Raw genomic sequence first — 19,791 nt, 5'->3', positions numbered from 1 at the left:
CAAGCCAGCCAACTTTCCCCCGCAAGAAACAGCACATCCCCGTGTCTCCCCGAGCTGCCACTGAGGTGGCCGGCTGGCCAGGTGGTGCTGTGTCCTGTGAGAAGCACTGGGCCTGGCCAGGTGCCCCCACTCCTTATTTGCATAAGTTCAACACACAAATGATCAAGCTTCTCTACCCACTGAGTTAAAGAGGATGGCTTTCAGGCAGGTCGAAGCAGGTAGGATCCCATCGAATCTGGAGTCAGGTGTGTGTGCATAGTTCCGTCTCTTCCTAGAACTGCCGAGTAAATGCTTAAAACCTCTTAATTTGTTGGCGATGCTTTCTTTCTCCAAAAAGCCTTCAGGCAAGTTCAGGTTCAAGTTTAGTTGAACCAAATGATCACTTACAGAAGGAATCAGGACAGAGCAATTTAAAGGCATCAAAAGCCAACCAGAAACAAGGGCAAACTCTCAGGCATAGAGAATTAGGGAGATTATATATATATGTAGGAATATTTATAAGATCATGAAGTTGGCGTTAAAATGCCATTTAAAAATATGTTTAATAGATCAAGAACAACCCATTATCTGTACCTAACCACCTCCATTCCATATGTCCTATCCTATCAATTCCACATAAGCCAGAAATGGCTCAGCAGTGGATCCTCCAAGTGGAATTCAAACTGTTTCTTTTCCACTCATCAACACATTTGTTTTTGGTTTCTTCTTTCTTAGAGCTTTAAGGAAATGGAATGACAGTTATTCGCCCATGCTCAGAAGCACGCTGCATTCTTATTTTTGTGTAGTGCCCATTTTTAGGCTGATGTGAGCTGATTCTGCTCGTAGGTCGCCCTCAGCCCTGCCAGAGGAGTCGAGGTGGGGTGAGGGGAGGAGGGGCGGTGCTACTGGCCGACAATGATTGATCCGCGTTAAGGGCGGAAACGATAAGATCAAGGTACTCATTGCACTTCAACGGCTTAAGCAAACTTACATGTCAGGATCTCAGTTTGTCTTTATTTGCTCAGTGACAGCTGCAACATTGTGCATTTAATCACAGCACAAGAAGAGAACACAGAGGGAGCCATTATCATTCCCAGAGTAGTGCAGGTGGATGCTTCTCGCCCTACTCCCCAGAGTGGGCGGGAGCAAGAAGCATGAACCCGCTGTTTGTGCAGAATTCCTTAGTTTGCATGTGGCTCCCACATTGCAAACAGCTTGGCCATTTGATGACCACTTTGCTTAAAGATTCTACTTCCCTCGTTCTTTTATCCTTTTCCTTGTTCTTTTCCTTACACTATTGCTCCTAAACGCAAGCCAACTAATTCACCCGGTGTTTAGCTGAAGAAATAACAAGCCATTTTATTGTTGCAGTAAAAACAAACAGAAAAAAGGCTTTGTTGGACTTGAACTTTGTACTACAGTGACTTCTGGATGATTTAAGATGCTCGAGTGTAATTTTAAGTGTGTTTGATTGTCACCTACGGGCTGGCTTTGTAATCAAAGCTGACGTGAAACGTGACTCCCTTATCTGCAGCTCAGAAGGATCATGACAGAGAGAGAGAGAGAAAGAGAGAGAGAGGCTCAGCGTGATGGAGAGACAGATGTGTAATGCAATCAGGGGCTGTCGGATGTCACTGAGAAGAGCTGGCATCAGGAAATGGCCTGTTGTGGCCATGGGGACGCAGAATGCATGCTGCGTCGGGTGCCCTGCAGGTGGAAGGCAGGTCTGGAGCTCAGGTGGGTGAGTGGGTGGGGGTGCGGCTGGCATGCACTGGCAGGGCATACAGCCTGTTGAGGGCGCTGTGTATTAGGCCAAGGCATTTGGACTTCATCCCCGAGACCCATTCAGCCGTTATTTCATTCAGGTGGCGAGACAGATGTGGGCCCCCTTCTCACATCTGAGCTGGTGACCCTGAGACCTTTGAGGGTTTCAGTCAAGGGAGACCTGGGTCGGTTCATTCTAAGTACTCATGCACACGTGCCTGCAACAATGGTAAAACATAGTATCTACCCATGGTAAAAGTATCCAGTGTCTCCTCTGGAGACACAATCCTCCGGATTTGTCACTCACCCTACAGATATTCTGGGCACACACACTACATATATACAAAGTATTCTTCCCCTGGCTCTTTTCATTAACCACGGATCCCGTATCCCATGTATCCGGGCAGTTGATTCCAAAGTAGAGCTGACTCTGGAACAACATGGGGTTTGCACTGCACCGGTCCACTTACGTCCAGAGTTGGGTTTTTTTTTTTTTCCAAATACAGTACAGGACTGTAACTGTATTTCCTCTTCTTTATGATTTTCTGAATTACATCTTTTTTCCCCTAGTTTATTGTAAGAATACGGTATATCCTACGCGTAACATACAAGTTCTGGGTTAATCGATGTGTGTGTGTGTAGTTAGTAAGACTTCCAGCCAGCAACAGGCTGTCAGGGAAGTTTTGGAGGAGTCAGCGTTATACATGGATTTTCAACTGTGTGGAGCGGGAGTGACACCCCAAAGTCCCATGTTGCTCAAGGGTTCCACTGTGCTTTGCAGAGGTCTACTGCACGAGGGCAGGGGAGCTTTAATGGCAGGAGAGCTTGTCTTGTACGTGCCATCATGTAACCGGTCCCCTCTGCCGCACACTGAGGTCACTTCCAGGCTTTTCGGTAGGTGAAACACAGCCGAGGAGCCTCTTCATGGATGCATGTGTTTGCACTCACATCCAAGTGTGTTTTTGGAATAAATTCCTGGAAGTGGAGGTGTTTGGTCACCGAGTGTGTGCATTTTAAATGTGCTAGCTGTTGCTTCGTTGCCCACCAAAGAGGCTGTACCAGTTCACCTGCTCAGAAATGATGCAGAGGGGTGTTTATTTCACAAAGCCTTAGGCAGACTTTTGATCTTTACAGATATTCTTTGTTAAAAAGACGACTAAAGTTGGCCGCCATTTCCTGTATCTAAGAACCCCAGTTGAATTTCTGTTTCTATGCACTGCGATTTAGGTCCATGCCTATTTTGGTATCGAGTTGTTACCTGTTTTTTTCTTCTTATTGATCTATGAGAGCTCTTTATTTATGAAGCAGATTCGCTTCTTTCCTTTTATAAGTGTTATAAGTAGGTTTTTTTTTCCAGTTTTCTGTTTGTCTTTTGATTTTGCTCATGCTGTTGTCATTCACAAAGTTTTTTTAAAATCAGATTTATATTCTAGATTTATGTTACAAGGAACTGAACTAGGATGAGAAGAAAGACACGTGTGAAAGATATTTTTGAGGTAGAATGGAAAGGCCATGAAATGTCTTTTGAAGTCTCTATTAAGAACTGAATTTTAGGGGCTCCTGGGTGGTTCAGTCAGTTGGGCATCTGACTCTTGGTTTGGCTCAGGTCATGATCTCACAGTTCATGAGTCTGAGCCTCACATCAGACTCTGTGCTGGCAGTGCAGAGCCTGCTTGGGATTGTCTCTCTCTCTCTCTCTCTCTCTCTCTCTCTCTGCCCCCCTCCTGCTTGTGCTCGCTCTCTCTCTCTCTCTCTCTCTCTCTCTGTCTCAAAATAAATAAATAAATAAACTTTAAAAAAATAGCTGAATTTTAGATGCCTAAAAGCTAACTTTGGGTATCATCCATAATTAAGGGACAGGAGAAAAAAGTGGAATCAAGGACATAAAACACAGAGCTTTCTGGCACAGCAAATGCCACTGAAAAATGCACATCTTTTGTCTCAGGGCTGCAGAGACTTCCTGAATTAGCCCTTCAACCCGCTGGCCTTGGTCCTGACCACAGTCCCAGGGACCGGACCCTGGTGGGTGAATGGTTGTCGTCAGTGGCTATGAGCCTTGTCCTGTATTTGGGGAGGATTGCCCCTTACAGGACAATTTAGAAAATACGTTTTCTTAACTTTTTGACTTAAATAAACTTTGGATTCAAGATCTCAGTCGTAGCAGCCGCCTGGGGTATATTTATCTTTTGCCTCCTTTTTTTTCTCCCTCTGTTTGTATTTGTCGATAAAGGGACCACCTGGAGGCTGCAGGCCACGTGTGTATTCTGAAAGATGCCTCCGACTTGGAAAGCTCGTCCGAAATCGCCAAGCTCATCGAGGCCGAGAGCCTGGAGGCAGCACTGGCCCTTCATCTGTACAGAGGAGGCAGACTTCTGCAAGGTAACCGTCTTTCTCGTCAAAGTTGACACACCAAAAGCCATGAGAACCAGATGCACGCACAACCCCAGACTAAACAGCTGAAACGGTTTATCCTGTTTATCCGGTTCGAAACTGGGAGGGACACAATCGTCTTTCTGCTCTGGCCTTCTTTGTGAGTAAGCTTCTAAAATGACATAACCGTGCCAGTTGGGGACCGATGGGTGTTGAAGGTCTTCTGCTGCACTGAAAGTATAACTTTCAGGAATTAAACATACACGTCTTTTGCAAACACAGAATGGGCACGCATGAAAAACTGCATCCAACACTAAGATCCTAAAGCCCACTTAAATACCATTCCATTCGAGGAACTGGGTGTTAAATAGGTGATGTAACGCAGAACATTAGAATTAGTTTGCTATTCATGTCCAGTGAGTGGGCAGCGAACAAAGCTTTGGGGCTATCTTTTCTACTGGTGCGTTAGGCAGGGCTCTCCAGAGAGACAAGACCCAGGGGACGTGGAGAGACACATTTAAGACGAGATTTATCATGGCGAGTGGCTTGTGTGAGTGCGGAGGCCCCGAGGTCTCATGGTCTGCCGCTGGCAGGCTGGAAACACCAGAACAGCCAGTGCTGCATTTCAGTCTGAGTCTGGAGGTCTGAGAATCGGAGGGGCGGCTGGCATAAGTGGCTGGTTGAGCCTGAAAGCCCGAGAACCAGGCACTGGGATGTCCGGGCACAGGGGAAGGAAGAGAGCCGTCTCAGCTCAACAGAGAGAGTGAATTTGCTCTTCCTCCGCCTTCTTGTTCTATCTGGGCTTCCGGCAGATTGGGTAGGACCCGCTTGCATCAGACTGGAATGCTGATTGATCCCACCCAGAAACTCCTCACAGACACACCCAGAAATAAAGCTTACCGGCTGTCCGGGCACCGACAGGGCACAAACCTTCACCGCTGCACAGAAATGATGTACTTCTCTCTCCTTGGCCCAAAGCCACGTAGTATTTAGTGTAGCTTTACAGAGTACGAGCTCTTAATTGGTAAATAGTGAAGGTGAACAACAGTACCCTCTCTGAGAAATTAACCGATCATTGCACGCGGGACCTTCAGACGCTGCTTCCCAGGGTCATTGAAAGCACGTGCACACAGTCCCTCTTTTGGGTGTAGCTACAGTTTGGGATATTTCTTGTTAACACTCACGAGGCCAGCTTGACGTCAGCGAGAGCACAGAGACCGCCAAGTGAAGGCAGAACAGATCATTTCGTCATAGCCGCACAACACGCGCCTTTTTCCAAACGTGAATTAACTGACATGGCACCAGTGACACATTTCGGGAGCTTGTGTGTCACTTGAGGGCCCCAATTATCCACGGGAGTGCAGCTTTAGTCGGAAAAACGCGCCAAGCTTTCTGAAAGTTTCGGAAGTGTCATGGCCAACGGTGACGACCTGCTTCTGAACACAGCGTCCAAAGTCACTTCCTGTTCTCAGGCTCTCCCCCCTGCCTCCCGTGCCCACCGCAGGGAGCTGGGTCCTGTCTGGATGCTCATGTCCTATCTGGGCGCATTCTACCATGTACTCTTTGTGGGGGCTCCTGGTAGCTCAGTTAAGTGTCCAACTCTTGATTTTGGCTCAGGTCCTGATCTCACGGTTCGCAAGATCAGGCCCCCCATCGGGCTCTGCCCTGATGGTGCAGAGCCTGCTTGGGATTCTCTCCCTCCCTCTCTCTCTCTCTCTCTCTCTCTCTCTCTCATAATAAATAAAAAAACATTAAAAAAAACCCAGTATACTCTATAAAATTGAAGCTGCTACATGCACGTGTTAAAACCTCCCTTCAGTGTAGCGCGAACGTCACAGAATGATACAGCACAAAAAGCAAACCTTTCTCCCAATTCTTATTCCACCTGTTGAATTTCTTATCCCCCGAGGCAACTACTTATCATTTTCTTGTGTGCTTTCCGGGAACTGTGTTAGAAGTCCTGTACTAGTTCTCTGTTAGTACCTAACAAACTACCCCCAAAGGCGAGCAGCATGTAGCGATACACGTATTATCTGAATCGCTTCTGTGGGTCTGGAATCCAGAATCAGCTGCGCCGGGGGATTCTGTCTCAGGGGCTCTGGCAAGGCTGCAGTCGAGACTCCTTACCACATGCCAAGGCCGGGGCCGCGTCATCTGGAGGCCTGACCAGTCCCGCGTGAGCCATTTCATTTGCAAGGTGGCGCCGTCGCACGGCTGTTGACAAAAGCCCTCAGTCCCTCACCACACAGGCCTCTGCCAAGGTTTCTGGGGTGTCCTCAAGACGGTCAGCTTCTCCAAGAGAGGGCACATGGGAAGCTGGTTTGTCTGTTATGAGCCAGTCTTCGAAGCCATACGGCGTGAGGTCTATAGCCTCTGCTGGTTACACGGGTACACGGGTCAGCCGTCTTCAAGGTGGGCAGGGGCCCCGCCGAGTATGACCACCAGGCACTGGCCATCTTGGAGGCTGGCCGCCACGTAAACCCGTGCCTGTATTTGTATGATCTCCTCCACAAAAACATGAATGGGAGCATGCTACAGATACTGAGCATCTTGCTTTTCACCATCTAACAGTGCCTCTGGGAGGTTTTTCCACAGCAGCACAGGTATAGACGCACCTTGTGTCAGTACTTGCATAGCATCCCATGCACGGGAGAGCCATCATCTAACCAGGCTTCAATCAGCGGGCACGCAAGTTGTCAGTTATTTTCTCCTACCGTCATTGCAGCAAATATCTCTACACGGACGTCTCAGCTTCTAACCCTATGAGAATACACCTGTGCTTCCGCATTTTTGCCACCCTGCCTGGAACCATCAGCATGAATTGTTTTCTGCTAGCAGAGAAGATGTTCCTGAGAGCATTTCTCCCGGACGGCTCTTTTCTGCTGAACAAGTTTATGACGGTGGATTCTGTTGCAAGTGTCCCGGGACACAGAGTCTGAGGTTGATCTCAAAATAGGAAAAGGAACAGTGTGACTTGCGTCGTGGAGGCCAAGATAAAGTTCACGGCTCTTCAAGCTCCTTGGGAACCTTTACGAGGTTGTCACTGACTGTTGTACGTGCTGTGCACTCACAAGGCTTCAAGCCCTGAGGCTGGTGATTCTGTTGGCCTTCAGCTGTATTATTGTCTATAAAATTATGTCTGTTTTTTAAATGTCCTGCACACACACGCATGGAGCGTGTTTTGCGTCCACAAGTGGGTGACTCAGCATCTGCACGACACATCTCAGGGACCTTTCCAGATCAGTAGGGCTACTTCTGCCTCACTCTTTTTCCTGGCTGTGTGGTATACCTCTGGAAGGATGCGTCGTGTTTATTAAAAGTCTCTCCAGGTCTCGCTCTCACAAGTAACGCCACAGCAGCTCTGACCACATTTTTCACTTCACTCTGTGGGGACACTGGTGGTGTGAATTCTCTGAATCAACCAGCGGCCAGAGGACTGTGTATTCTTCGCTTGGACGGACACCAACAAGTCGCCCTCTAGAAAGGCTACTCCCGTCCGTGCTTAACCAGCAGATGGGAGGACCGACTCGCCCTCTGGTCACGGCCCCGGGTTTCTCCCTGCAAACTTCAGTTTTTCTCAGTTTTACCGTGCTTGGCCTTTCTTTCAGATAAATGCAGGAAATGCACAATGTTGCCCAAGGCTGTGCTTTACTCTCACGATTGGTAGGAGGAAGGAGACCCTCCCGAAGCCTGTTGCACAAGGGAAAGGGATCTTACTGCTGGCGGTCCCAAATGTGGAGAAGTGAAACAGCGCCCCCCCTTGGTAGATTTAGGTAGACTTTTAGGTGTTTATTCCCAGCTGCCATCTTTATGGTAGCTACCCGCCATTTATTCATTTATTCCCGAGGGCCATCTCTTTGAAAGTCAGCCCCGGGCGTCTGGGTGGCGCCGTCGGTCAAGCGTCCGACTTCAGCCAGGTCACGATCTCGCGGTCCGTGAGTTCGAGCCCCGCGTCGGGCTCTGGGCGGACGGCTCGGAGCCTGGAGCCTGTTTCCGATTCTGTGTCTCCCTCTCTCTGCCCCTCCCCTGTTCATGTTCTGTCTCTGTCTCAAAAATAAATAAACGTTGAAAAAAAAAAAAAGAAAGTCAACCCCTCCTCTGAGCCGCAAACCACAGAAAGCATTAGAACCGCTGTCGGCAAGTCAAGATGGCACCACGCACCTGGTGACTTTCACTTACCGTGTCTGGGGCTTTCCTGGCACGGGACCGCGTGGCCAGCCTGTGCTGTCTCTGTGCCCTGGGCCACGGACGCTGCCCTGTGCTGGTAGCTGGCTGCGTAGGATTCCATTCTGTGCTGTTTCTGAAACAGTCTTCGTTAGATTAAACTATCTTTTAAAATATATAGCATTCAGGGGCCCCAGGGTGCCTCAGTCGGTTAAGTGTCCGACTTCACTCAGTTCGTGAGTTCGAGCCCCGCGTCGGGCTCTGTGCTGACAGCTGGGAGCCTGGAGCCTGCTTCCGATTCTGTGTCTCCCTCTCTCTCTGTCCCTCCCCTGCTCACGATGTCTCTCTCTCTCTCTCTCTCTCCCAAAAATAAATAAAACATAAAAAATTTTTTGAATAAAAAAATAAAATATATGGCAATTATTGGTTTTTTAAAATTACATATAAGCAGGATTTGGAAACTTCATAAAAACACAAAGAAGGAAATACAGCACTCCAAGTTTCACTACCCAGACATAACCACTGTTCTATGTGTTTGTTTTTATTTATTTTGTATTTTTTTTCAAAATTAAGTTTATAAAACAAGAGACACTCTTGCAACATAAACTTGCAACTTCTTAAAAAAAAAAAACATGAATTGTTGCCTGTGCCAAGAACTGTGGTAATTGCTATAAATGTCTGGTAATGTCCAGTCTCCTTCTCTGTGCAATTTGTGTATTTTAAAAACCGCGATCAATGTTTATAGCAGCGCTTTCAACAATAGCCAAATCACGGAAAGAGCCAAAATGTCCATTGACTGATGAATGGATAAAGAAGATGTGGTTTATACACAATGGAATACTACTCGGCAATGAAAAAGAATGCAGTCTTGCCATTTGCAACAACGTGGATGGAACTAGAGGGTATTATGCGAAGCGAAATCAGTCAGAGAAAGATATATGACTTCACTCATCCGTGGAATTTGAGAAACTCAACAGATGAACATACGGGAAGGGAAGGAAAAATAAGATGAAAACAGAGAGGGAGACAAACCCTAAGAGACAAATACAGAGAACAAACTGAGGGTTTATGGAGGGGAGGTGGGGGGGGATGGGCATTAGGAGGGCACTTTTGGGATGGGCACTGGGTGTTGTAGGTAAGAGATGAATCAGTGGGTTCTGCTCCTGAAGCCAAGACTAAATCGTATGTTAACGAACTTGAATTTAAATAAAATAAACAAATAAATAATAAAAGCTGATCCTATGACAGTTCCACAGTCTGGTTTACCTACCAACACATCAGGGACATTTCCCCGTCACTGAATGGTCTTCGACGGCGTGATTATGAACGGCCACGTCTTACTTTCCGTTTTTCCCCTCAACTGTGAACGATGTTGTGATGAGCCGGTCTCTGCAGGAACCTTGGGGACCCGTCTCTAGGATTTTCTCAGAGTGGCACAGCAGCCTCCCAGGCATGTGCATTTTTACAGCTGCCGCCGATGCGTACTGCCCAACAGTCGCTCGTCACTCATCACTTGTGTATGTCTGGGCGCAGTAAACATATCTAAATAAAACCTTCACGGCATGGACAAACGGAAGTTCACTTTTCGCTTTAAAACCAGTATTTGCTGAGCGGATAATTAGGTAATCACGGTTGCTAAGACCAATAGTCAAGGGACGAGAAAAAGCACATTAACAGTATGAATATTTACTGCAGCTATATTCCGGGTACAATGCAGTTATCAAAAAAAACCCATATGAATTTCAATGCTTTATGTAAGCGACGGACCGATGACCAGATTAGCTTTCAAAGTAACACATTGTATTTGTTCTTCCCTCCTGCACACGTCTGTGAAAGACTTTTGACGTGTATACCCACCAGTCGTTCAAGTATATGGGAACAGAACTTCACAGCTACCCTTGTCTAAAATATAATAGAAGCCTGCTCTTGTGCAGGACGCCCCCTGGGGTCTCCTTCATATGCCCTAAATGGCGCACCAAGCAAGTTTCCCAGGCGACCTGACGCTGGCAGGAAGCTTCATGAGAAGCGTTTTGATGACGCCCTTTCTCCGTTTCTTGTTGAGAATCTGCTCAGGCTTGAACCTGGTGAGGAAGCAGGTGATGCTGTGTGGCTAATAAAGGAGCCGGGTTCAGGAACCTGTGGTGTTTCTTCCCAGCAGACTATTGGGAATGAGACATTTCTAGCAGAGCCACTGATCTGTGAAATATGACCAGCCACTTGGGTGGCTCTGAGTAAATGCACTTGGCAATAGTTTGTATCCCAGCTCTCAGGCTCAGCTCATTTCCACAAGTGCTGTTGGAAGATTGAACTTTTAGCAGGTATCGTATTAGGAGCAAGGGGTACAAAACTAATAAGCCACAATTCCTGTTCTCCAGGATTTTCCAACCTACAAATCAATCCCAAAGCCTTACGATACATGGCCTGGCATCCAAGTGGGGTGGGTGACTTCTGAGGAACTTGGAGAAGACTTTAGCGAGAAGGGCATGGCTGAGGGAGGTTTTGAAGGGTCAGTAGGACTTTGCAGACATTTATACACATCATGCTATAGCAGAGGACTTCTAGAATTTTGGGTGCGTTGCTTTGTTTTCTTAACCGTAGAACAAGTGTTGAGAAAAAGATAGAAAAGTAAATGAAATATCCCACATTCCATTCTCCCAGGTGCTGACTTAATTCAGACAGCTTCCGGATTTATGTATTTTGAAACTTCTTCAGCGTAAAGCACACTGATACTGATATCACATGGAGTCCATGCTGTACCCGTACGGCTTATGCAGGGAGCCATTTAATCTCCCGAGTACGTCAGCCAATTGTGACCTCCATTTCACAGACGAGATGGCTGAGGTTCAGAAAAACTCAGTGACTCACTCAGTTACGCGTTTTCCAAGTGGAGAACCTGGATTCTGAGCCAGGGTGGTCTGGTGTTAAAGTCTGATGTTTTTCCTACTAAATTAGGTTTGATATATGTGAGCGCTTGCCAATTGGCTTAATTAACTAGCGGGGCTGATCATTTTCATTCCGGAACGTTCTCATAACTTTCGAGCAGCTTCTGTGATTACTCGGTGTAATATCTTTCAGGTGTCCACTGTTCTGTCTTTGGAGATTTCAAGGAACGAGACTTCCTCTGTGATTTTCTTTCCCCTCCCAAAGTGACGGTTTTTGTCAGGGGGATGCCATCCATATTCGCCCCCTGTCGGCACTGTCACAATTCGCACAAGCCCAGGGGCACAATACAACACACATATATGGTTCTCCAGCTCGCCAGGTCACAGAGCTGAAAGGGATCTCATGGGGCTAAAAGCAAGATGTTGGTGGGGGCTGTGTTTCTCTCTGGAGGCTTTGGTGGCAAATCTGTTTCCTTATTTTCCACCTTCTGGAGGGACACGCACTCCCATCCCGAGAGCCGGTGAGGGCCAGTCTGGTCCTCCTCACATGGCGGCCCTGGGAGCTCATTGGCCCGCCTCTTCCACCTGTAAGGCCCCCGTGATTACACTGGCCTACCTCGGTAATCCAGGATAATGTCTCGCATTTTAGGGTTAGCTGACTGGCCCCCTTGATTCTAAATAGCTTAACCTGCCTCTCCCCTGAAACATTCTTAGGGCCCAGGAATTAGGAATGGACATCTTTGGGGCCCATTATTCTTCCCACCTCATACCTGCCTCCCGTCCCCAAAGATCGGTGTCTGTCCCACATGCTAAACCCATTCCCAGTGTCTCGGCATCCCCAGAAGTCCACACCCATGACACTCGGTGACTTATCTCTGCCGGGAGTGGTTTTCTACAACCATCTGTGGTTTTGGAAGAGGGCATACCTGTCCATGGTAAACAGCACCGACAACATAAAATGTTAGAATGAAAAGTAAGTTTCCGTCCCATCCCAGATCTGTGGCCTTGTGGGTCCCTTGTCCAGAGGCAATGACAACCAGTATTTTGTGTATTCTTTCACAGAACTTATACATATATACAAATGTGTATTTATATATGTATATGTATATGTGTATGTATATATGTAGATACATATACATATATATATATGCCAGTCTGCACTTGATTTTTCTCATGTGACAGTAGATTGTTTTGAGTCTTTTTGTGTCCGTGTAAACACACACACACAAAACATATGCGTCTCTTGTTTCTTTTTCTTTTTAATTTTTTTAATGTTTATTTACTTTTGAGAGAGAAACAGAGAGTGGGGGAGGGGCAGAGAGAGAGGGAGACAAGAATCTGAAACAGGCTCCAGGCTGTGAGCTGTCAGCACAGAGCCCGATGCGGGGCTTGAACTCACGGACTGCGAGATCATGACCTGAGCCGAAGTCGAGTGCCTAACTGAGCCACCCAGGTGCCCCATTTTGAAAAATTTTTTAATGTTTATCTTAGAGAAAGAGAGAGAGAGAGAGACAGCACAAGCAGGGGAGGGGCAGAGAGAGAGGGAGACACAGAATCTGAAGCAGGCTCCATGGTCTGAGCTGTCAGCACAGAGCCCGACGCGGGGCTCAAACTCATGAACTGCGAGATCATGACCTGAGCCAAAGTCGGACACTCAACCGAATGAGCCACCCAGGTGCCCCTCTTTTTTTCTTTTTTTCTTCTTCTTCTTTTTCTTTTTTGCTAAAGGCTGGTCTTCACTGATGTACCTGAGTTGCTTCCCATCTTTGCTTTCCCCAGCCACCTCGTGGTGCCCGTGGGTGCGATTCTTGGGCTGAGTGTCCTAGAGGCTGAATCCTTAGCCGTCAGATTGCAGGGAAAGGGCCACCTTGCCAGAGAGGAAAAAAGATGGAATGTGCTAATTTGCACTGACAGAAAGAACTCTCAGGCGAAGAAGAGGGAAGGCGAGTCCCCTGTGACCGACACACTGAATCTCGGGTGGGATGGCTGGTTTGAGAAATCCCAGTAGGAACACTCCGGTTCGAGCTGGTCTGTTTGGTGGCTTGCTGGCCAGTGTCTCCTGCAATTTTTGGCCGACTCTGCAAGTCCCTCTGGGGAGTCGCTTCTGCTAAGCACGTCATGTGGCTTGATCTGTGCACACCCGATGCCTCACACGTCTGAGCTCATCCAAAGTCCCCTGACTCAGCCTGTCACCAGCCCAGAGTGCTTCACTCCGAACAGACTTGCTCCCTAGCAGATCCCCTCTTCCTTTACATGTGCAGGGTCTCGGATGGCTCGGGTTCCTACAACAGCCCTGCATCATGCTCCCTGGAGCCATGGTGGCCCCGGGGCGCCCTACATCTCCCCTGGGCCCTCGCTAGCACGGCACCTGCTACTCTGATCCCCAGCCTGGCTGCACATGGACTGCTCCTTCTCTGTCACAGATGCCGGATGAGCCCGTCTCCAATGAGCTCGGCTCTGGTGGATGGTGGCCACAGCACTGGTTTTCACCTGTTAAAATTTAACGCTAATTGATTTAAAATAGTCCTGGCACCCGTGGTCTGACATGACCAATCCCCGTGTCATGTTTATAACAGGGATACCTATTCTGTTCCTCAGGCGAGCTGGATAAAATGAAACAAACAACAAAGCATGGTCCCCGGGTTTCCATTGCTTGGGGGTGGGCTGGCGAGGGCTGTTGGCAAAGCCACGCTCTGCCTCACTAACCGTCATAATTTTGCAGGTCACGGGATTCCCTTTGGAATCATCTTCGGTGGAACCGATTTAAATGAAGATGTTAACCATGGAGAGAAGAAGAAAGTGATGGGGAAAGTCCTGGAAGAAGCCAGGTAATGCCTATGAGAACTTCACGGCTGGGGAGGGGGAAGGGGGAGTTAACCCTTTGGGGCCTGGTGCATCGAAACCCAAAGACTCAGGAGGCAGTAGCTTGGGAAGTTTCCATCTTCACATAATAAAGCCAGTGTCTGCGTTTCATTTCTTTCTTTTCTTTCTTTCACTCGGCACGTTTGAATTCTGCCAGGAAGAGTCACTGTAAACAAGTCATTGGCATGAGGATACACTACGGTTAATATTGGGCCAAGCTTCGTAGAACAGGCTGGAAGGCAGGGCCCTGCTGTACACGCAGGTCCCAGATCTCGGGCGCACGAAGCGGGGTGTCTGGAGTGTTCTGAGCAGGGCTCTGAGCCGCGTGGGTTTCTGAGCTATGTGAAGCCGTCTGGGACAGGGGTCACCGGCGGGATTGCTCAGCGGGGTGCCCTTTGACGAACACCTTCCTGTGTCCCCCTCCCCCGGCCCCTGGCATCCGCTGTCCTGCTCTCTGCTTGTCTGCATTTGACTCCTTTAGACTCTCATGTCAGTGGGACCATGCAGTGTGTGTCCTTCGTGCCTGGCTTGCTTCGCAGAGCACAATGGCCTTGATCCGTGTTGTTACAAGATGGCAGGATTTCCTCTTTTTTCAAGGCTGAATAATAGGTCACTGTATGTGCTCTCTACATTTTTTTTTTTTTTTGGTGAAACATATACTACTTAAAAATTTTCAGTTTATTTGTTTATTTTGAGAGAGAGAGAGGCAGGGAGGGCAGACAGAGAGGAGAGAGAGAGGATCCCAAGCAGGCTCTGCACTGTCAGCACAGAGTCTGACGTGAGGCTCAAACTCATGAACCGTGAGATCATGACCTGAGCCAAACCAAGAGTCAGAGGCCCAACAGACTGAGTCACCCAGGCGCCCCTACAGTTTCTTTATCCACTTGTCTGTCGACGGACATTTAGTTTGCTCCCATGCCCCCAATAAATGGCCAACCACAAAATGTCTGGTCCGTCTCTACCCCTCTCCCAGCTGGGAAGTCGCGGTCAGGGAATCCAGAACTCTTTGAAGCTTTATGTCACCGGAGCATTCCCGATCCCTTTAAAGACAGCACTCCAGGGTCCACGGTGCTGCCTAAGGCAGCCCCCTCCCCTTTTTATAAGGTGGGAGTCAGTGTTGCCCCTGAAAGCTGGGGTTACAGCGGTGTATTCGTCCATTTCAGACCCACTTCCTCCTGACAACATCCTGGACGTGAATGTGGGGACACAACCAAGTCCAAATAGACAGTTTACTGTGTGCGTGTGTGTGTGTGCACCTGTGTGTGTGAGGGAAAGGGAGAGAGGGGGAGAGAAAGAAGGAGGGAAACGGGGAGAGAGAGGGAGGGAAAGGGAGAGAGGGAGAGAGAGCGAGAGTGAGAGAGAGAGGAAGAGGGAAAGAGAGGGAGAGAAAGGAGGGAAAGAGGGAGAGAGAGGGAGGGAGAGAGAGAGGAGGGTTACAGTAAACAAAGGTATACAGAGTTTGGGTTTATCTTGAAAGGTGATCTATCATTATAGGTTTTCTTGATGTTGTTCTTACGCCCTAAAAATCTATTACCCTTTGATTCATGCAGTTTACTATGCACGGTCTTACAGAAGGAAAATAATTCTGCTTGGTAGAAACATTATTGCATGAATTCATCTTGTGGTATTATCATTAGCATTATTCATTGTGTTGTTATTAAAACACATTGATTTTCATCTGGGAGGGGTATTGATTGAAGCCCGTGCGTGGGAAGTCGGATGAATCCTAGATTCCCCGTCGGACAGCACACGGCGTACTTCTCTGTAAAATATTGAACTTGTGTAGCTTTATAATGAGTTTTGTTTTTAATCAAATACTTTTAAAGTAGTTATATTTTTCTTATAAAGTCTACTTTTGAACTTTTCCAACGTTTGGAACCTTTTTCCTCTCTGGTATAATATTGAAATTACTTCAGCATCAGCTATTTGGGTCATATTATAATGTGGTAAGTATCTGGGACTTGTAAATACTAAATTAAGTAAGGGGTTTGAGGCCTGTGGAAATTGTTTTGTGAAGGATTGTGCAGGCTCACCTTAGAGAAACCTAATGTTGCCAAGCAAATGAGCAAAAGAGCTTATGTGAGATACACTGCCTCAGAGATAGTTTCGCCGCTAGGAAATACGTAGCACGTGATGGGTTAAAGCCCGTGGGATGCTGGGTCAGAGGGTTCAGCATCAATAATTTCGAAGGGTCTTTGAGCTACAGTGTTATTAAAGATGTTTTCCAGGAGCAAAATCAAGAGTCAACGTGAGTATGTTTTGAAATGGCGATATTCGTCCGAAAGTGGGAAAAGGGGTAGTTTTCTCGTTTTCGTAAGAAATGCATTATTTTAGGGTCACCTGGTGGCTCAGTCGGTTGAGCATCCGACTCTTGATTTTGGCTCAGGTCATGATCCCAGGGTCACGGGATCAAGCCCCACGTCAGGCTCCAATGCTGAGCATAGAGCCTGTTTGGGACTCTCTCTCTCTCTCTGGGATTCTCTCCCTCTCTCTCTCCCTCTCTCTCCTCTCTCTCTGCCCCCTCTGTCTGCCCCCCTCAAAATAAATAAATGAATAAAATAAATAAATATGCATTTATTAATGTTATTTTAAATTTATTTTCTTAGGATCGTGGGGTCAGAAGCTCTCTTAGTGGTTATCTGCTGGGTGGGTGGGTGCGAACCCAGGGCAGGGGTCTGTGTGGTGAGTGAGGGGCCCCGAGAAGGAAAGGGTCACCTGCCGCTCCAGAAGAAGCGGAAATGATGGAGCTCAGTCGGTGGTCCTGCTGGCTCCGGAGACGTTTACACGTGCCCTCTTTCTTTCTTTCTTTTTTCATGTTTGTTTATTTTAGACAGAGAGAAAGACAGAGCATGAGCAGGGGAGGGGCAGAGAGAGAGGGAGACACAGAATCCGAAGCAGGCTCCAGGCTCCCACCTGTCAGCACAGAGCCCGATGCGGGGCTCAAACCCATGAGCTGTGAGACCATGACCTGGGCCGAAGTCGGATGTTTAACTGGCTGAGCCACCTGGGTGCCCCAGCACGTGTCCTCTGTCTGATGCAAACCTTCCCAAGGCTGTCGTTGCCCCCTTGACGCCTTGACCCCCTTGAGGCCTAGGTCCTGAGCGAATGGGGCGGGGTGGGCGGGGACAGCCCCTGGGTGAGGGTGCCCGACCCCCCTCTTCTGCGCTCGGGCCCACGCACCTGCTCTTCCTGTTGGGATGGACGGCAGGACTCACCTCCGTTGGCTGGTTGGTTTGTTCAGTCCGCGGGTGTTTTTGCCGGTGTGCGGGTGCCGGGCACGAGTGCAGGGCTGGGGGCGTCCAGCGCGGAGCGATACTCTCACGTGAGGGGGGGGCGGTCCTGCTTGCCAAATGAGGGGATTCACTTTGGGCAAAGCACCCGGAGGATGCTTTCAACACGCCTCACCAGTCCTGAGCCATTTCTCCTGGCAGGGGGCCCCCCTGAGATGCCCCTGGCTCATCCTGTGTGTACCCAGCCCTAGTTCTGGAAACACCATTGCTCAGTGAATGTAGACATGAACATTCCGTGACCACGTGCCTTCAGTAAACTTTGAAGACGTTAGCACCATCCTCCTGTGCTGCAGTCAGGGCTAGATGGCCTGTCCTTGGATCTTTTGCTCGTCTCCCGCTTCTGGCTTTCCGGCTTTTTCCCGGCTCCCCTGACCTTGCATGGCAGGAACAACAACAACAACAACAAATTGAAATTCTGAGCTTCATTTGTTTATTCCTTGCACACCCAACTTGTTTCGATGTGCGTGGAGATTAAACCTGATGGCCTCTGACCACACGTGATAGAGATTGATAGCACCTGAAACTCAGCGCCTTGCTGTCTCTGACCAGTGGTCCCAAAGAGCTGTTCCATGGTCATGCTAATTGAATTCTGCCCTAATTGGTTTCCTCATTTTTGTTCACTTTTACTAGATTTGCCGTCGCCTTCACGGAGTCAATGAAGGAAATGGCACAAACACAGTGGGTATGTATTTATTTTGTGATGTTATTTGGGCCGTGCTGGTGAGGTTGGGGGGGGGGGGCGCTGAAGGCACTTTGATTCGAACTGACGATGTTCCCATGGACAATGCTTACTGTGGCCACAATAGTGTATTATGTTTCCCGTATATCGATGTTTTTTATTTGTGTAGATGCTCTTTTGTTTGTTTGTTTATTTATTTTTGAGAGAGACAGAGATAGAACGTGAGTGGGTTAGGGGCAGAGAGAGAGGGAGACACAGAATCTGAAGCGGGCTCCAGGCTCCGAGCGGTCAGCACAGAGCCCGACGCGGGACTCAAACTCACGAGCTCTGAGATCATGACCTGAGCCGAAGTCGGACGCTCAACCCACTGAGCCACCCAGGCGCCCCTGTGTAGATACTCTTAAGACGTCACTGATTTTTTTTTTTTTTTTTTTTTACATTTCTGTTTTCCTTTTGTGCACTCAGATTGGGTGATTTACAGGCTGTGCTGCAAATGTTGCAGCCAACTCAGGTGCACGCAGAGCAACAGTCTTTTAGGCGGTAGATGTAATTTCCAAGGTTGGACCATTTATCCAAAGAGCTTTAAAGCGTAGAGGACTTTTCGTAGTTCTGCAAGTTAATTCCCTTATTGACTTCTTTATTCACGATGGCTGGGGGGAGGGGGTGCAGGGGAAGGAGCTGGTGGCAGTCTGAGTTCTCAGCGGGGAGTCACAGAAAGGCCTGGCAGAGCAGGCTGGAAATGGAAGGAGCCAACCCAGAGGCCGCTTTGCCTCCCGAGCCACAAGCACAAGGCTCTGCTCTCGGGGCGGGGTGGGGCGGGGGGGGGGGGGGGGGGGGGAAGGACCTGCAGGGAGCCTCAGTCACCAGCTCACCCGCTGTGCCCAGCACTTAAGCCCTTAGCATTTGTCCGCATTATTCCTGTTGGGAGTATTTTACAGGCTAGGCACTTTCTTTATGGGATTTCTGTAAGATCTGGTGCTCGTATGCTGCCGCGTTGGGACAAGGGCAGAGGCAGTCTTTCCTAGGACCGGTCCCTCACCAAAAGCTCTGGATTCTGTGGGCACGTGGGTGCGCTCACCCCCACGGCGGGGGCGCGCACACCTTCTTTCTTCACATCAAACGCTTCCCGGGCAGGAACTGGAGGTGGCCTTTTCTGGCGCAATTTAATACATTGAGCATCTCAGAAGGAAGATCGACGAGCTTCCTGGCCCTGAGTTCCATGTTGCACCAGTTTGCCCATCTGCGTCCTCGTGGCGTGCCGGTCCTCTGAAGTGATGCTCGTCCCCCTGGGGGATCCCGGGACTCTTTCAGGGTCTCCACAAAGTGGAGCCTATTTGCGTAAGAACAGGAAGCCGCTGCGTACCCTTCTCACCATTGCGAAATGAGTGTTGAGAAACACCGCTGACCGCTTTAGTCCCGGTGAAGGCCACCAGTGGGAGCCAGTAAGAGTTGATTTTTCACACCACCCACTTGTAGTTTAAAAAAGAAATCCCTTTAAGATTTCCTTGCTGAGCCAATAATATTGTTTAATTTTATCAACTCTCAACCTTTGAATGTAAGTTTTTTTAATGTCCCGTGTAATGACACAGGGAGTCTACCTAAGGCTGTCTGCTGCCTTCTGAGTGAAGCATGGTGTTTATCTGGAGATAAAGGCGCTTGTGTGGTTGAGTCGCAAATGGAACCAGATACTTGAATGATTGGCAGACAGGCTTGGGCGTTTGTCAGACATTTTTCTTCCAAACGAGTGGCTCGAGCCAGTCACGGTAAGCAACACGGCTGGCATTATCTGTTGCCCACAATA

The 19,791-nt window shown here is 48.5% G+C and overlaps 1 protein-coding gene across 11 annotated transcripts in view; it reads left to right on the top strand.

The window, feature by feature from the left end:
- GLT1D1 (glycosyltransferase 1 domain containing 1) overlaps positions 1 to 19,791 on the top strand; it is a 90,917-nt gene that overhangs the window by 19,185 nt on the left and 51,941 nt on the right. For 10 of the 11 annotated variants that reach the window (XM_015085168.3, XM_053206426.1, XM_053206420.1 and 7 more), the window contains 3 exons: positions 3,974 to 4,122; positions 13,882 to 13,987; positions 17,942 to 17,993. In XM_015085168.3, coding sequence (XP_014940654.2) covers positions 3,974 to 4,122; positions 13,882 to 13,987; positions 17,942 to 17,993 — 307 coding nt within the window. Of the gene's footprint in view, positions 1 to 889; positions 1,704 to 3,973; positions 4,123 to 13,881; positions 13,988 to 17,941; positions 17,994 to 19,791 lie in introns of those variants that run through there. The other variant, XM_053206428.1, reaches the window with a different exon arrangement.

This window comes from Acinonyx jubatus, chromosome D3, assembly GCF_027475565.1.
Source record: "Acinonyx jubatus isolate Ajub_Pintada_27869175 chromosome D3, VMU_Ajub_asm_v1.0, whole genome shotgun sequence".
Taxonomy (NCBI): domain Eukaryota; kingdom Metazoa; phylum Chordata; class Mammalia; order Carnivora; family Felidae; genus Acinonyx; species Acinonyx jubatus.
The sequence above is the reverse complement of the archived record's forward strand: the minus strand, read 5'-3'. Positions and strand labels throughout refer to the sequence as shown.